The 16,866-nt window shown below is 40.8% G+C and overlaps 1 protein-coding gene across 1 annotated transcript in view; it reads left to right on the top strand.

Annotated features, from left to right (window-relative positions):
- The window catches only part of LOC121383638 (protein RRNAD1-like), a 40,653-nt gene that overhangs the window by 15,913 nt on the left and 7,874 nt on the right, over positions 1-16,866 (top strand). Inside the window, exon 6 of the mRNA XM_041513734.1 lies at positions 1,303-2,051. Coding sequence (XP_041369668.1) covers positions 1,303-2,051 — 749 coding nt within the window. The remainder of the gene's footprint in view (positions 1-1,302; positions 2,052-16,866) is intronic.

The following is a 16,866-nucleotide window of genomic DNA, read 5'->3' as shown; positions in this document are numbered from 1 at the left end:
CATTTAGGTTTAGGGTTAGTTCTTAGAACTATATAAATGCTCGAAAGATCAGAACTCTTTCCAAAGGTTTTACCGAGATTTGTAACAAAATTTAAACACCCCCCCCCCCCCCATTTTTTGGTGTTAGTCACTTGTCGTCGGGCATATGCAGTCAACATAATTACTTGCCCGGCATGAAAATTCCACTTGGCACGGGTGTCGGGCGATGGGATTTTTGAACCCCTGACACAGCCAGGAAAATCTTTGACACAGTTTGGTTTAACATCCAGTCACAAAATTAATGTTTTTGTGTAACATCCAATCACTATTAATGTTTTGGTTTAACATCCTGTCATTGATGTTTTTGTTTTAACATCCAATCACTATTAATATTTTTGTTTTAACACCCAATCACTGATGTTTTGAATAACACCCAATCTCTATTAATGTTTTTGTATAACATCCAATCACTATTAATGTTTTTATATAACATCCAAGCACTATTAATGTTTTTGTTTTAACACCCAATCACTATTAATGTTTCTGTTTTAACAACCAATTACTGATGTTTTGTATAACACCCAATCTCTATTAATGTTTTTGTATAACACCCAATCACTATTAATGTTTCTGTTTTAACACCCAATCACTGATGTTTTTGTATAACATCCAATTACTATTAATGTTTTTATTTTAACACCCGATCACTATTAATGTTTTAGTTTTAACACCCAATCACTGATGTTTTTGTTTACATCCAGTCAATATATTGTTGTATAGCACCCAATCACTTTTTTAAATTATTGTGTTGTAGTGTTGTTAAACATTTAGGTTCGAATTCACGAAGCGCAGGTGTTTAAGTATAGAAATTGTATGTACATGTAGTTACATGCGTGTAAGTCTAAAACAGGCTTGGTAAATTCGGCCCTTAAAGGCATACTGTCACGGATTTAAGGACCTTATTTCTCTAAAAATGGATAATAACTAAAAATTACATTAATTGTTGGAAACCAAATCTAGCTATTACATTACCTTAACTGAACCATGATGGAGTGAAATCCATGTCAACCCTCTCGGCAATTTTAGTTTTTGAATTATGGACCATTGCCATAATTCAATTATTTTTACAAAATATTAATAAATGGAGTATGGTGGTTATGAAGATGGTTGAATAAAGTACATTTAGGGACAAATCAAATTATTTTTGTTCAGGTAATTCTTTGTTAGATCATTAAATAGGTCAGTGGTCTGTGACAATATGCCTTTAATCTACAGGTTGCCTGGTAACTGTATGCAAAATAGTTAATGTTTATTTTTCAACAGGAACGACAGCACCAAAGTGAGGATGCAGCAGAAGTGAGAAACAATGACTGGTCCCCAGACCTGTCGCTACCCAATCACGTCGTGTCTACCATCTCAGCTAGCATGTCCACCGAGGACTTTCTCACATTAATCACCCGCAGAAAAGAAAAGCAAAACAGTTTAACTCATCAAAATGTCCGGTCTGACAATAGTCGGCCAGGTTTCAAGGATGGAAGATGTCATCAGGGATTTGTGGATGAGAGTCGGCTAGTTCCTGGTATGAAAATCACAAGATCGACTGAACCAGTTTTAGGGCTGAACACCAAGTGTTTAGAAGAGTGTCCAGTGACAGTCGATGTGAAAACAGGTGCCACAGATGCTCAAACACTGTCTTCATTATCTAAGCATGATTTTGCAGTGAAAACTAAAAGTGAAACTAAAAAAGGTTTTGTAGATCTAGGTCACCCGTGTTGTAATAATTCTGCTGAATGTGTGGTAGAACAGTGCCAGGGTGAGACGACAGGGAAACATGAGAAAATAGAGCGTGAACCATTGAGTAACTCTGCTGACCCAAGACCTGATGTAAAACGCGCAAACATGACACAGAGTCGTTTGGAGACTGGAGATGATTCGAGAGAGAGATTTGTGTTAGCAAGTCTCCATGCATGCGGTGACCTCACTCCCACATTGTTACGCGTTTTTGTTGACAGTGAGTCGGCAGCTGGACTAGCGTCTGTGGGGTGTTGTTACATGAAGCTCTCCACTCGCAGGTATGACCAGTTTAACTATAGTGAGATTGGCTTACGAGAATGTCTGTGTGGTGTTGTTACGTGAAACGTTCCACTCGCTGGTACGACCAGTTTAACTATAGTGAGATTGGCTTACGAGAATGTCTGTGTGGAGGTGTTACGTGAAACGTTTCACTCGCTGGTACGACCAGTTTAACTATAGTGAGATTGGCTTACGAGAATGTCTGTGTGGTGTTGTTACGTGAAACGTTCCACTCGCTGGTACGACCAGTTTAACTATAGTGAGATTGGCTTACGAGAATGTCTGTGTGGAGGTGTTACGTGAAACGTTTCACTCGCTGGTACGACCAGTTTAACTATAGTGAGATTGGCTTACGAGAATGTCTGTGTGGTGGTGTTACATGAAACGTTCCACTCGCTGGTATGACCAGTTTAACTATAGTGAGATTGGCTTATGAGAATCACACTTTACTCCCCACTTTAAGTCTCACCGTGACAAAAAATAAATAAAGTTTGTTTTGTTTAACGACACCATTAGAGCATATTAATTTATTAATCATTGGCTATTGTGTGTCAAACATTTGGTCATTCTGACAAACCCACTACATATTTCCATTAGTAGCAAGGGATCTTTTATATGCTCCGTCCCACAGAGTGGATAGCACAACCCTCGGACTTTTTTATACCAGTCGTGATGCACTGGCTGGAATGAGAAATAGCCCAATGGGTCCACCGACGGGGATCGATCCCAAACTGACCGTGCATCAAGCGAGCACTTTACCGCATGGCTGCATCCCTCCCCCACCTTCACAAAAAAAGAAAGGAATGTTTTATTTAATGATGCACTCAACACATTTTATTTATGGTTATATGGCGTCAGACATATGGTTAAGGACCACACATATTTTGAGAGGAAACCCGCTGTCGCCACTACATGGGCTACTCTTTCCGATTAGCAGCAAGGGATCTTTTATTTGCACTTCCCACAGGTAGGATAGCACAAACCATGGCCTTTGTTGAACCAGTTATGGATCACTGGTCGGTGCAAGTGGTTTACACCTACCCATTGAGCCTTGCGGAGCACTCACTCAGGGTTTGGAGTCGGTATCTGGATTAAAAATCCCATGCCTCGACTGGGATCCGAACCCAGTACCTACCAGCCTGTAGACCGATGGCCTAACCACAATGCCACCGAGGCCGGTCCACCTTGACAAAGTCAAATGGCTAGATATACATGCATGTACATGTATGTATTGTTTTTCTGAAGTGTGAAATGTTATTGTACGGTACTCCATAGGCGTCGATCCGGTTTTAAAAGTGGGGGGGACCGATACATATACATATAATTTTGTTTTTTTTGCAAGGGGGGGGGGGGGTCGAGGTGTCTGGCGAAGCCCGCCACCGCGAGCGCCGCAGGCGCAAAGCCCGTGGCAGGGGGTCTGGGGGCCCTCCCCCCGAAAATTTTGGAAAATTGACCCCTTCTAGGGCTGTTCTGAGGTGTTTTCTGCTGGCTAGCCGAGCTGCTTTCTGACAAAATATTTTTCGCCTTAATTATTGTGACTAAACTGAACAAATGGTATATAGATACAATATAACTTTATTGGTCAAATTTCTTAATTCAAGTACAAATAATGAACATGAATAAAAACAATGGTGCCACTGATGGTATTCCAACAAGTCTTTAATGGTCTAAAATTTCCCAAAAACACTACGCCGTGTATCGCTCGATCCATCGACAAATTCAATTGCGATATCTCGTGCAGTGCACTCGGCAAGACGATTTCTGTGCACATGACAGACCATCACGTCTGCTGTGCTGCTGCCAAATGTAGATGATGCCTCATTCAGTGCCTCCAGCACGTGTGCGTAGTTGCTAAGGACGGCTCTAACAGCAATCCCACGTGACAGCCAGCTTGTTGGACAAAGCGGCTTCAGGCGTGAAGGGGAAGGGCTGTCATCCATAACTTGCAGATCGAGATGCAAATTTTTAAATTTGCCTGATGAGTTGTAGAAGCCGCCCAGTTCCTGCACCACGTTAAGAGCATCGCGAAGGAACGGTGCACTCTCGGTGGCCTTCGCACAGATGAGGTGCGTGATGTGTGCACCGCAATGCGTGTAGTTTGCCAGTGGTTGTACTTTCTTGATCAGTGCTTGGCAGCCTTGGTATTTGCCCGACATATTGCTGGCTCCGTCATACGTTTGCGCTCTCAGATGCGTGATTGGGAGGTCGAGTCTGAGCAACGCGTCTTTCAGCATATTGCTGAGGCTGGCACCAGTCATCTCAGATACGCTGTACAGACCGATAAAGTCCTCGTGAACGTCGTAAGCGTCGTCTATATATCGCACGCATATTGCCTCCTGTTCAACGCCTTGGATGTCTTGGGTTCCGTCGACAATGACTACAAAAAGGCCCACGTTCTTGCAAATATTTCGCAGCACCATGTGTGCCATGATTTTTAACAGTTCGTTTTGCACGGCAACGCTTGTGTATGAAGTTGTGCGTGTCAACCACCTCTGTAACACGACGTCATCGTTGCTCCGCAGCTCTAACAACTTCATGAAGTTACCGTCGCTTGACTCTTTGCCGCGTATTGCCAGTCCCTGCTGCGCTAGATACTGGACGGTCGTCACAATCTTCAGCAGAGCATTGCGCGCCTTCGTTTGTTCTTCAAGATGGTGCGTACTTAACTGTGCGTCAACGTTGTTGTTGGAAGACCGGAATTTCAGGTTGCTATGAGAAATCATATGTGCAGATGTCTTTTCGTGGATTTTGAATTTCTCAATTGCCTTCTTCCAGTTGCAAAATCCCTTGGAAACAAATGTGTCCTCTGAACACCGCGCCATGCCGGCCAAGTCCATGCATGCTGCTTTAACACAAGTAAAGCAGAGTACTCCGCTAACGTTAGCGTCAAAGTGGAGCCATGGAAAGCTATCGAACCACGCGCGCTGAAAACATAGCGTTCGTTTAGCGAGCCGTTGCACCGGCATGCAGTTGACGTCCCGTGGCTGGTACGGCACTGGCGGTAAGATGGGCAACCGTGTCTGAGAAGTGACTCTTTTCTCTGTTTTTTCTTTAACATCTTCACCAACAACTTCGACATTTGAATCCGGTGTCGTCCCTACTCGCAACAGAGTCTGGGCATGGCGTGGTATGGCAGTGAAGAACTTTTTAATGTCCATGGTAGTTTTTCTACGGTATACTATCTCCGTTAGCGTTTCGTCCTGGACGATGCAGTTTGCCAAATAACCTGCGTGTAATTCATCAAATTCGAATTGTTGTATCAAATAGCATGTCAAAATAACCGGATATAAGCCTATGGGTACAATGATAATTGACGAATACATTGTATGCAAAATATTCGTTATTAGATTCCTGGAGACTGGAGTAGTTGTTTTTCCGACGATATAACCACGGCCGGTCTATAACAACTAAACTAGTGACCATCATCTACCTAGCGCGCATGCGCTATTGGTAGTTTGATCCGATGTCCTTGTTTCAAAATAAAATAAACGCATTTTTTTCAGAATAAAAAAAAAAAAAAAATAATTAAACAATATTATTTACTTGACAAATTAACAAATATCGCTAGTAACCATTATTTATATAACTTTCGTTCCGTCTTTCCTTTACGTGTTTTATTTTATTATTAATTTCAAATGTCTTTTATTGGGTTTTTCAAATTATAAAAAAGTAGACGCCAGTACTGAACATTTCTGGTGTTACATTTTTATAGACTTTCTGCCCCAACACTTGGGTATAATTATTTCAAATTACACATCACTACCTAAGTTTATAGATTGATATTTCTATTGATGATGAAAGGAGAGAGAGAGAGAGAGAGAGAGAGAGAGAGAGAGAGAGAGAGAGAGAGAGAGAGAGAGAGAGAGAGAGAAAAAACATATATATTATTATTCAAAATAGCATATACACTTAGTGACATAATGCTAAGAGTAAAACAGCAATACCTGTTATTTATATGAAGTTCGAAACCAATTAGTCAATTTCAGTATAAAAGAAAGAACCATTAAGTTTTAATAGTTATTTTTACTTAACCAATAACGCATATTTAGATACCGTATAACCGAAAACATTTCGAGGTTTTTCATTTTCGAGGTTTGGTAAATTTGAAATGGGCGTGTTTTTATTTTCATGTTTTAGCAAATCTGGTTTGCGAAAATTTTGTTATTGTTGTTAATTAAAAGTTTAACATCAAGGTCAAGGTCAAGGTCAAAGGGTTTTACGTGCACGTTCAGAGCAAGCTGTTGTAGCGCACGCCTGTCGTGGGCACAGTTGCCGGCCTTGGCCGGCCTCTCTGTCCAAGACAGGAAAGGTGGGGGGGGGGGAGGAGAAGGGACCGTCTGCACTGGCAGGTGCAAGGGAGCACCAGCAGTCCGATTGAATCGGTAGCAGGCGGATGGGTTTTGGGTGCTATGGAATTTTGAGTGGAGCGATTTATCAAAAGAGAAAAGGTGCGCAGTTTTGTTGAGTGATTAGGCGCAATTTTGAACGGTCGGTCGAATGGTAAAATGAGCTAGTATAGATTTTGGAATTCGAGTGTAACTCGTTAGTGGTTCGAGAGTAGCTCGTTATTTCTAGACCTTCATGATGCTGGTTGTCTCCCTAGGCTGTCCATGGGGTCCTTAGAAGGACCTGACCTACTCAGGTCGTGGCATGACAGCCCAGAGGAGACTCGTGCAATTGTGTAGACACTGGTAGGCAAGGCAGTTGTTCCGGGGTGGTAGAAGCGCAGGTGTTGATTTGGTCTTCAGTTTGCTCCTCAGTGACACCAAGTACATTCCAGCAGCGAGTATTTTGGTTTATTGGGGTGGGGGCGGCCGGTATTCTTTTGTTCGGCCTACCCCGGGTGTTTGCAATTGTGTACTCGGAACCGGTTTCTTTTGTCCGGTTCCTTATTTGAGCACGTGCTGGCCATTTTAGTGTTGGGCGGATGCATTGTTATCATTAGTCAATGCATCCTGTGTGCTGTTTGCGGTGAGCATGCTGTCTGTGTGTAGTCCTAGTTTGGTGTTTAGGTTGTACCTATTGTCTTACGTCCCTATTCTAGTGTATCCAACGGTCATCATGACCACCCTTCCCCCCCATGCCTCTGTGTTGGTTGATTAACACAGTGGCTTGGGGGGGGATTAGTCTATTCTGGTTATCTAATTTGAAGGGCACGCCCTTGTAGTGTGTGTATTGGTTAAAAAAGCCTAGTGCCTAGCATATTATTTAACATACAATGAAAGAGAGAGAGAAGAGAGAGTTAGTTGGTTAGTAATGAATAGTCACATACATCACAGTCGTCCTTTTTTGGCGTGCTAGGTAAAAGTGATTTTGTTTGATTTGGTTTCCCTCCCCCGTAATTCAAGTAATTATCGCTATCTATCTATTGGTAACTGTATATTACTTTGTTTGTGGCTAGCGCCATTAACTATATTGATCTTACTTGGCCGGTCTTCTATATTCTGTTCTTTGGTTGCCTTTCAGTACCCTAGTTGACTTACCGCGTCTGCTAGTGTTATTCATTACTAAGTGCATGGTGCAAATACATAATGTGCGATATATATATAGGTAGGTTTTGTGGCTGGCTGGCTTGGACCCATGGCGGCTGAAAAGAGAGAAGTTGATAATTAGTAGTCCTACCCTGATTGGTACATAGGTTTGGGGTGGCTGGTTACTTTCTTGTTCAGCTGTATTACTGTGGTCACATACGGAATGGTATGCATGATTTTACCAAGTTGTTTTTTAGAAGCATAGTTAGTAACCTGTTGTATTGATATATTCGCTACCTCCCCACCTTTGACCACCTATAGTAGAGTGCATCGTTTCCTAGTTCTAAGTGGTAGCAGCTCGTACATAAGGGCTTACAAGCGGGTGGTTTTGAACATTCTTTATGTATAGTTTAGTTAACAGTTTAGTATAATGTTTTGGTTTAGAGGGCCGGGTTGATTGTCAAACCTACTAATAATTTGATAATATAATATGTACATCAATCTATACTTTTTTTTTTTTTTTTTTTTTTTTTTTTTTTTTTTTTTTTTAATTACAACTCTTGTGTAGGGGTGTACAGGTGGTTAGTTTTGAAGATTATTTTATTTATTTATAACTCTGGTTTGGTGGACTGGACGAACCGATAAACTGCTTTGAAAGTTTTATGCTTTAGGCATTTATCCGGGTTTAGTAGAAAGTTAGGCGTTATATGTTTATTATGGTTATCGGTGATTGATTTTAACATTAGTTGTCTCTGGGTGGTATGTAGCGTGCAATCCAGGAGATAGTGTTTCATATCTTCCCGGGTGCCACAATCACATTCTGGGTTTAATTTAGTAAAGGAGCAGCTGTTTAGTTTTGACGATTGTCCTAGGCGTAGTTTAGTGATTAGCTTATCTACATACGTGTTTTTGTGTTTAGGTCTTATAGAGTTAACTAGAGGCTTGATGTTATAGTGCCATGTGTTTTTAGTTAGGTCCCAGCTAGCTTGCCATTGGTTTAGGTAGTGTTTTTTTTGCTTTTGACATGAGCTCTGTTATTCCTAAGGGTAGGTTGGTAATTGTGCTGGTAATTGCAAGTGCTGTTTTTGCTCCATAGTCGGCTACTTCGTTACCAATTATTCCTACGTGGGCTGGGACCCATTCGAAGACTACTGTTAATTTAAGTTGGTTTAGCTCGTTAAGTACTTTGTGGATGGCTGCTAAGATGTCAGGCCTAGTAGATTTATTAGTTTGTAGCGATTGGATTGAGCTAAGGCTATCAGAGAAAATGACGCTTTTAGGGTATTGTTTACTTTTAATCCAGATTAGTGCTTCGTAGATGGCTGTCAGTTCTGCTGTGTAGACTGATAAGTTGTCTGACAGCCTGGCGTATTTAACTATTTTAGAGTGTTTAGATATTTTTTCTTCTGCCACTGCAAAGCCAACCCTGCCATTGTCCGGGTTTTTTGATCCATCTGTGTAGACGTGGACGTGTTCTGGGTAATTTTCATTGGCTGCTGCTTCAAACAGGACTTTTTTGAATGGCGGAAACGGTGTTTCGTCAGTGGCTTTTTTAATAAGGTATGGAGTGTGGCATTCCATAGGTTGATTAATGTTATATAGAGCTACTGGTGTGTTATCAATTCCGACTTCTATTTCAAGTTTACTGGCCCTAGTGGCAAATGAGTCGTTAAGTTTTTTATTTTTATTAAATTCTAGCCCTGGTTTAGCAATTATAGGGGTAAGTTCTTGAACTGGGTGGTCTAATTTAAGCGAGTGAATTTTTAGGTGGTATTTTAGATGTTGTAGGTTACGGCGAAATTTAAGTGGCATGATGTTAAATTCTACCTCGAGACTTTGGCCGCTGGTATTACGTGGGACTTTGGCTATTGTTCGTAAGGCTTGATTTTGTATGATATCTAATTTTTGTAGCAGTTTGGGGTCGGCGCAGCTGTAGGCTTGGGCTCCGTAGTCTATCCTGGAGAGGATACATGCTTTGTAGACCAAAAGCATTGCTTCCGTTTGCGCTCCCCAACTGGTGCCTGAGATTGCCCGTAGTAAGTTTAGCGTGTTTTTAGACTGTTTGATTACGTTATTTATATGGTCGCTAAAGGTTAGTTTTGAGTCGAATGTTACTCCTAGGAATTTAAAGGTTTTGACCCTTGGGATTGGTTTGTTATTAGAGGTTATTTGGTGATTATCGGATGAGTTGACCTTATGGAATAGCATGCAGACTGTTTTAGTTTCTGATAGTTTTATGCCCCAGTCCTGGGCCCATTTATTGAGTTTATTCATGTCGTTCTGCATGAGGCTAAATAATTGTTTAGTTACTCTGCCTGTGCGCCAAATGGCGCAGTCGTCGGCGAAGAGGGCTGTGTTTAGGGGGGTGGTTGATTTAGTTTTACTCTTGGCGTTGAGCGCTTTGGTTATATCATTAATAAAGATGTTGAACAAGGTTGGTGATAGGACTGAACCTTGTGGGATACCGTTTATTATTTCTGTTTTTTTTTTGGGAATAGTGTCCGTTTACTCTAACAGATATTGATCGGTTGTGAATGAAGTTATTTATGAAGTTAAACATATTGCCCTTAATGCCGTTATTTCTTAGTTTGCTGAGGAGTCCCTGTCGCCATACCATATCGAATGCTTTTTTCAATATCTATAAAAATTGCTAGTACTTTATTGGATTTGCGGAAGGCGTCATTTATGCTATTTTGTAGTCGAACTATTTGGTCAATTGTTGAGTGTTTAGTTCTGAATCCGCTTTGTACGTTAGTGATTAGTTTATTCTCTAGGAGGTAGTTATTTAGTCGCTTATTGATGATGGTTTCTAAGGTTTTGCATAAGTGCGAAGTGAGTGTTATTGGCCTATAACTACCCGGGAGTGAGTGATCTTTGCCCGCCTTTGGGAGGCTAAAGCACTCCGCGTGCTTCCACGCTGCGGGCATGCGACCCTCCTCCCAGATCCTGTTATAGAGCGACAACACGACCTCAAGGGTTACATCTGGCATATGTTTTAGCAGCGTGTAGCTGATTTGGTCTGGCCCTGTGGCGGTGCTTTTTTTAGATTTAATGGCTGCTTTTAGTTCAACTAGTGTTAGCGGTTGATTAAATTCTAGGTTGTCCGTATTAGGCTGAGTATCACTTTTAGTGTTATTTGTTGGGAGGTTGTTATCTTTCTTAAGTTTATTAAAAAAAAATTCCGGGAAGTTTTCGTTGCTGCTGTTTTTGCTAAATGTTTGACTGAGGAGGTCTGCCTTTTGTTTATTTGTGGTGGCTATTTTATTTTTTTGGAGGACTGTAGTGAACGTGCGTTGTCCTTGGATGGCATGAACCTTCTTCCACATTTCCCTGATAGCGGTTCTGGTGTTGATCTCCCCGCAGAATGTCTGCCAGCTAGCCTGTTTAGCTTCCGTGATTAGTTTGCCTATTTCTTGTTTTGCTATTTTATATTTAGTATGGTATTCTGGTTTACCAGTTTTCTTAAAGAGTTTTCTCATCCTATTTCTGAAGCTACATTTTGCTTGAATTACATCTGTCCACCAAGTTACCGGTGAATTTTTTGTTGGTTGTTTAGTTTTAGGTATATTTTTTTCGGCTATTTGGATTATTTCGTTGGTGATTTTAGTGGTTGCGTCATCTATATCTGTGTTAGGTACTAGTTTAAGTTTGCTGCAATCGCTTGTAAAGCCTGCCCAGTTGGCTTTACTAAATTTGAATTTAGGTAGGAATTTTTGTTGTTCGGTATACGCTATGTTACTTTTATAGGTAGTTAGTATGGGTAGGTGGTCGCTATTAAGAGCATCTAGTACCTCCCATTGGGCGTTTGCTCCTATGGTGTTAGAGGTTATGGTTAGGTCGATGGCAGAAGAGGCTGCTAGATGGTCGTGAAAGTAGGTGGGGCTGCCATCGTTGAGACATACTAAGTTATTTATATTAATGAAGTTTTCGAGAATGTCGCCCTGCGTGTCGGATTGCTGGCCTCCCCATAGTGGGCTGTGGCTGTTGAAATCTCCTACTAGGATTAGGTTATTTTTTTTGCGTAATAATTTTGTTGTAGTCGTTTATGGTTAGTTTTTTGAGGGCCGCTCCTGGTGGGCTATAGACATTTATGACATCTATAGGCATTTTTTTATTTAGTACTGTAAGTCCTAGGACTTCCAGATTGGTATTTGAGGTATCGGTTTTAATTTCACTATGTGGGATTGTATTTTTAATGAGCGTGGCTAGTCCACCTCTAGTGCTATTCTCTCGGTTTTTATAGTATGTTGTATAGCCCGGTATTTTTAAATTGTTTAGTTGTTATTTTTTTATTATTATTTTTTTTGGGGGGTCCAGTCCCTAACCAGGTTTCTTGGATACATATTATGTCCGGCTTGTTGTTACTGGTGCTAATTAGTTGGCTGAGTTCAGCACCATGTCCCATTGAGTGGAGGCCTTTAGCGTTCCACTGAAGAACACTAAGGCTTTTATTGTTTGGTTTATTATTAATTTTTAGGGTGTGTGGAGACTTGTCTCCCATTGTCTGTCCTGGAGTTGGGTTTAGTTGTTTAGGCAGAGTTTGCTTTTTAGTTGATTGATTGTTTTAAGTTATTTTTTAGCTCCGCTACCTCTTGCGCTAGTTTTTCTAAAATTTTTGTTAGTTCACTAATTTGAGAGTTTTCTTTGTTTTTGACCATTTCGGCGTAAGAGATGGTTGTCGAAATAGGTTTGGCTTTAAAAGTTGTTTGGATTATCTGGTTTATTTGGTTGGTTTGGGTTTTTTTTGAGTTATTGAGCTGCCGCATCGCTCTTTGGAAGTGGTGGCAGCGGTTATCATGGGCCATGTGCCGGCTGAGGCAGTTAGGGCACTGGATGGGTCGGGTACATGGGGAGTTTAGGGAGCTTCTGGGGTGTCTTTGGCCGCATCTGTGGCATGTTGGCATCTCTCGGTGGTGTCGGCATTTGTTGGCTCCGTGGCCCCATTGTTGACAGTGATGGCATTTAGATGGTTTTATTTCGTATTCCTGTAATTTATACCTGCGACCTGAGATAGAGATTGAGTTATCTGTGGTAGCATCTGCCGTGATTAGTAAATATCCATTGGTCCAAATGTTAATGTTGTCTATATTTAGTTGGGGGTTTCCAGCCTGGAGTGCCGTTTTAGTCGTTTCCTGGGGGGGGAGTGGGTGGAGTTTAACTAGCCATTTATTAATGGGTTTAGTTGGTTGGCTGTTAGGAGGGATGGCTCGGGTCGTGGGTGGTGGGATATCGGGTGACGATCGGGTAGGGGTGGGGGCCTGGGGGGTTGGGGTGGGATTTAGGTTACGGCTTGGGGTGGGGGTTAGGGATGGCAGGGTATCAGTGCTGGTGATGTTTTGGGTTAGGTTAGGGGTGGGGGTTGGAGGGGGGGGAGGTGGTGGTTGGGGGGGGGGGGGGGGGGGGGGGGACTGTGGTAGGTATGGGTGCTGGGGTGAAAGAGGGTGGGGTGGTCGTTGAGAAGGAGATTGAGAGTAAGGAGGGGATAGGTTTGGAGGTTATCTCTTTGGTATGGGTTTTACTGTTTATCCTTTTTCCGTTTTTGGTGGTTTTATCACTATGTTGGGTGAGTATTATTTTATTGGTTTTTAAGAAGTTTATGCTTTTGGCCGGGGTTCGTTTTTTGCGTTCCTGTCGTTTGTGGCCTTGGTTGGTGGGTATCGTTGATGTGCTCTGGTGGTTTGGGTGGTCTTTATTTGGGGTCGGCTACCTGCAGCGGTTTTGTTTTATTGTTATCCAGACTTTTTTTGTTTTTGCGTTTGCGAGAGTGGCGGACGCGGTTGCTTCAGTGGGGTCCGCTCTCGTTGTTGGGTTGATCGTTTTAGAATTAGAAAAATCTAACTTTTTTTGGCATGTTTTGGGGGTGTTTCCTACCGTTAGGTTTTTTTGGATTATAGTATGCAGTTTTTTGCTCTCGGTGCTGCTTTGGCTGGTCTCCAGGATGGGTGTTGTCACTTTTTGTTGGATTGTTTCTTTGCCTACTGTTTTTAATTCTATCTTATCTATATTCCCGGTTTGTGGATTCATTTTTAGTTTGATTATTGGCCCCAGTGCTTCTAATGTTTTCTTTCTTCTCCTTTGATGTAGGTCGTCCCGTTTGTCAGCTGGGTGTGGTAGAAGGCTTGGAGGGGATTGGTTGTATTTTTGTTGAGTGAGTGTTGCCAGTACACGTATTGATATGGGCTTGGGTTAACTCCGTTAATGATGACTTGCCTTATTCCTTTAATGTTATCCGTTTGTTTGGTTAATTTGGCTTTTTTATGGCTTTTGCCAGGGGTGGCCAGGGCATCGAATTTGTTACGCGTGGGTTACATCTGGGTGGATATCATGGCTGTCCATCTCATCGTCCTGGTCGTCCTGGTCGCTGTCGGAGAATAGGTTGGCCTCTTGGCTAAGATTGAGGGATCCTAGACGTTTTACAGCGCTCCTAGGAGTCGCGGGGGTTGGGCGAAGGGTGGATTTTTGGGCCAGATTGCGCGCCAGCTCGTTTGATTTGTGGTTTGGGTTGAGGCTAACAAATTCGGTGTCTGGGTTTATTGCCTTATCTATTATGTTTTTTCTGGTTTTCTTGGAGATGGCGGGTTTATTGGACTTACTGGGTTTGGGGGGTGGGGTAGGAGATTTCGGGGAGGTGGTTGGCTTACTGGGTTTAGGAGGTAATTTAGGCGATGTTGGGGGGGGGGATGGTTCCTTGTCTTCCTGTGTTGACACGTGGATTTCTTCTTCCGTTATCTCGGGCGTGGCTCCACTGCTCAGTTTTGGGTCTACCATTATCGATATTGGTTTGTTGTTGGTTTGGTTTTTAGCTTAGCCTTTCTGTGCGGACCTGAACGGAGCCCGTAATATCGTTAGTAGGAATGTTTGGACTATTTGTTGTAGTTTATCAGCGTTTTTGATAATTATCCGTTTGTAAGTAATTAAGTACCTAAGTTTAACAAGCGAGATGAACTAACAAGTATAGTACAACAAAGGGGGATGAGTGTGTTAAATCATAATTATCAATTTTCTAGAGAAAAAAAAAAAATTAATTAATTTACACAATATTACTGAAAAAAAAAAATATATATATATACTACAAGGGTACAGTAGTAGGGGAAAAAAAACAGAGTGTGGAACGTGTTAATACATAATTAACCAATTCCTGGAAAAGAAAAAAAATAAGTACACACAAAAAAAAAAAAAAGTTGGTGAGTCCTAACGGACTCTGAAAATAGTCTTCAAGTTTTGTCTAAGAAACTATACTTACCTTATTCTTTAGTCCCAGTAACGTATATCTCTTAGGTTTTTAACCATCCTTTTTTCTATGTGTTGTATCGCTCTCTGTGATTATCGGTGATTATCGCTGAACGATGATCGGTGATGGCAGGAAATATCAGGAAATAAAGTATTTCGGTAAATAGTTATTTTAATAATTTTATTATATAGTGGGCACAATGAATATTTGTGATTTATTTGGGGATATCTTCAACTATTTTCAAGGTTTAAAATAAAAACTACTACAAATAGATTGTAAAATAATTAGTATATTTACTACCAGTCTAGTGTAGGAACATAAGAGCCGGCACTCCAAGGCGAAATGCCAAATGGTGATCAGTTACGCTATATATACTAGAAAATATTTGTTTCGTCTGAAAAAAGTGGGGGGGACATTTCCTATGCTGTCCCCCCCAAGCTGAAAAGTGAGGGGGACGTGTCCCCCCTGTCCCCCACCGATTGACGCCCATGCGGTACTCCAATATATCTTGAACATTTGTGATACTTTTTAAAACGATGTACAGTAGTTAGCATTATTTACCTTTCAAAATTCTGAAGCCAGAAAATTTATAACAGGCTTTCATAGTGCAATTTAAATAAAATATTTTTATTTCAAATTCGGGTCCCGTCAAAAATTGTAAGTGCTAGGCAAAGTGCTGCTTTGCCTAACTTGACTTTTGTGTTAAAAAAATAAATTAAAATTCACAAACTTTTAGTAATGTTACAGTTTTGAAAAGGTTTATTAATTTCCAGTATTAAATTTTGCAGTCTAAATGCCACAGTTACTGAAAAGTTTGATTAATTTACAATATTAAATTTCATCAGTTGTAATTCCACATTTACTGAAAAGTTTGATTACTTTCCAGTATAAAATTTCAGCAGTTGGAATGCCTCAGGTACTTAAACTTTTTATTAATTTCAAGTATTAAATTTTAGCAGTCTGGATGCCTAATTTACTGAAAAGTTTTGTTAATTTCCAGTATTAAATTTCATCAATTTTAATGCCTTAGTTACTAAAACGTTATTAATTTCCATTATTCAATTTCAGCAGTCTGGATGCCACAGTTACTGAGAAGTCTTATTAATTTCCAGTATTTCAATTTCCAGCATTAAATTTCAGCAGTCTTAAAGGGACATACCCTAGTTTCAACCTGTGAAAATTAACACTAAGTTTAGTTAATCTACAAACCTGTAATACATTTGGACAAAGTTACAATTAAGTGAAACATGAGTCTGTGACTTTAAAATGGTGAAATACCATCTAAAATAGACTAAAACTCGACTCCATAGCTGTTACTTCTCAGATGCACATGCGTTTTTAAAAATATGAGAAATGCATTTTGTGATATTAAAAACACCAGGATGACCAAAAACACTTCGAATGTATGGAAATGATAATCTCAACAATAAAATCTAAGTAAGGTATGATTTCAGTTATTAAAAACGGCTCTAATAGTAAAACAATATGCATTAGTGTTTAAAAACTAGGCAGGCATCGAAATAAGTCGAGAACGGTCGTTCAGGTTACCGAGAGGTTACCACATGTAAGAAAAGTCGAGAACGGTCTTTCGTTCTCGACAAAAAGTTCAACGAACTGTAGTTTCGTTTCCGAACGTAAACCAGGCACTTCATTCCAGACTTCGGCGTTTCATTTTCTCGTAAGGAATTGCATCGATGTTCTCGCGTACTTGTGCAATTGCAAGCAATTATAGTCATTCGGCATTTAAGCAGCGTCCACTAGATCGATTTACTTCCGCATTTCGTTTTCTCATACAAAATTGCACCGATTTTCGTGCGCACTTGTGCAATTGCAAAGCAATTCCGGCATCCGCGTTTTCATTTACTTCTGGATTTCGTTTCTCGTACCGATGTTCGCGTGCACCGATACAATTTCAGAACGTCCGCGTTAAAAGTAGTAGTAACAGGAATTAAATTCTAACTTTCATATAGTTGTGGTAACCTATAGGTTACCAGGCTATATGTTGTGGTAACCTGTAAATGGGTTACCAGACACGATGCTTATTTCGATGCCTGCTAGGGTATGTCCCTTTAATGCCAGTTACTGAAATATCTTATTAATTTCCAGTATTAA

This window comes from Gigantopelta aegis, chromosome 2 (assembly GCF_016097555.1).
Source record: "Gigantopelta aegis isolate Gae_Host chromosome 2, Gae_host_genome, whole genome shotgun sequence".
Lineage (NCBI taxonomy): Eukaryota > Metazoa > Mollusca > Gastropoda > Neomphalida > Peltospiridae > Gigantopelta > Gigantopelta aegis.
This window is presented reverse-complemented; position numbering and strand designations above follow the sequence as displayed.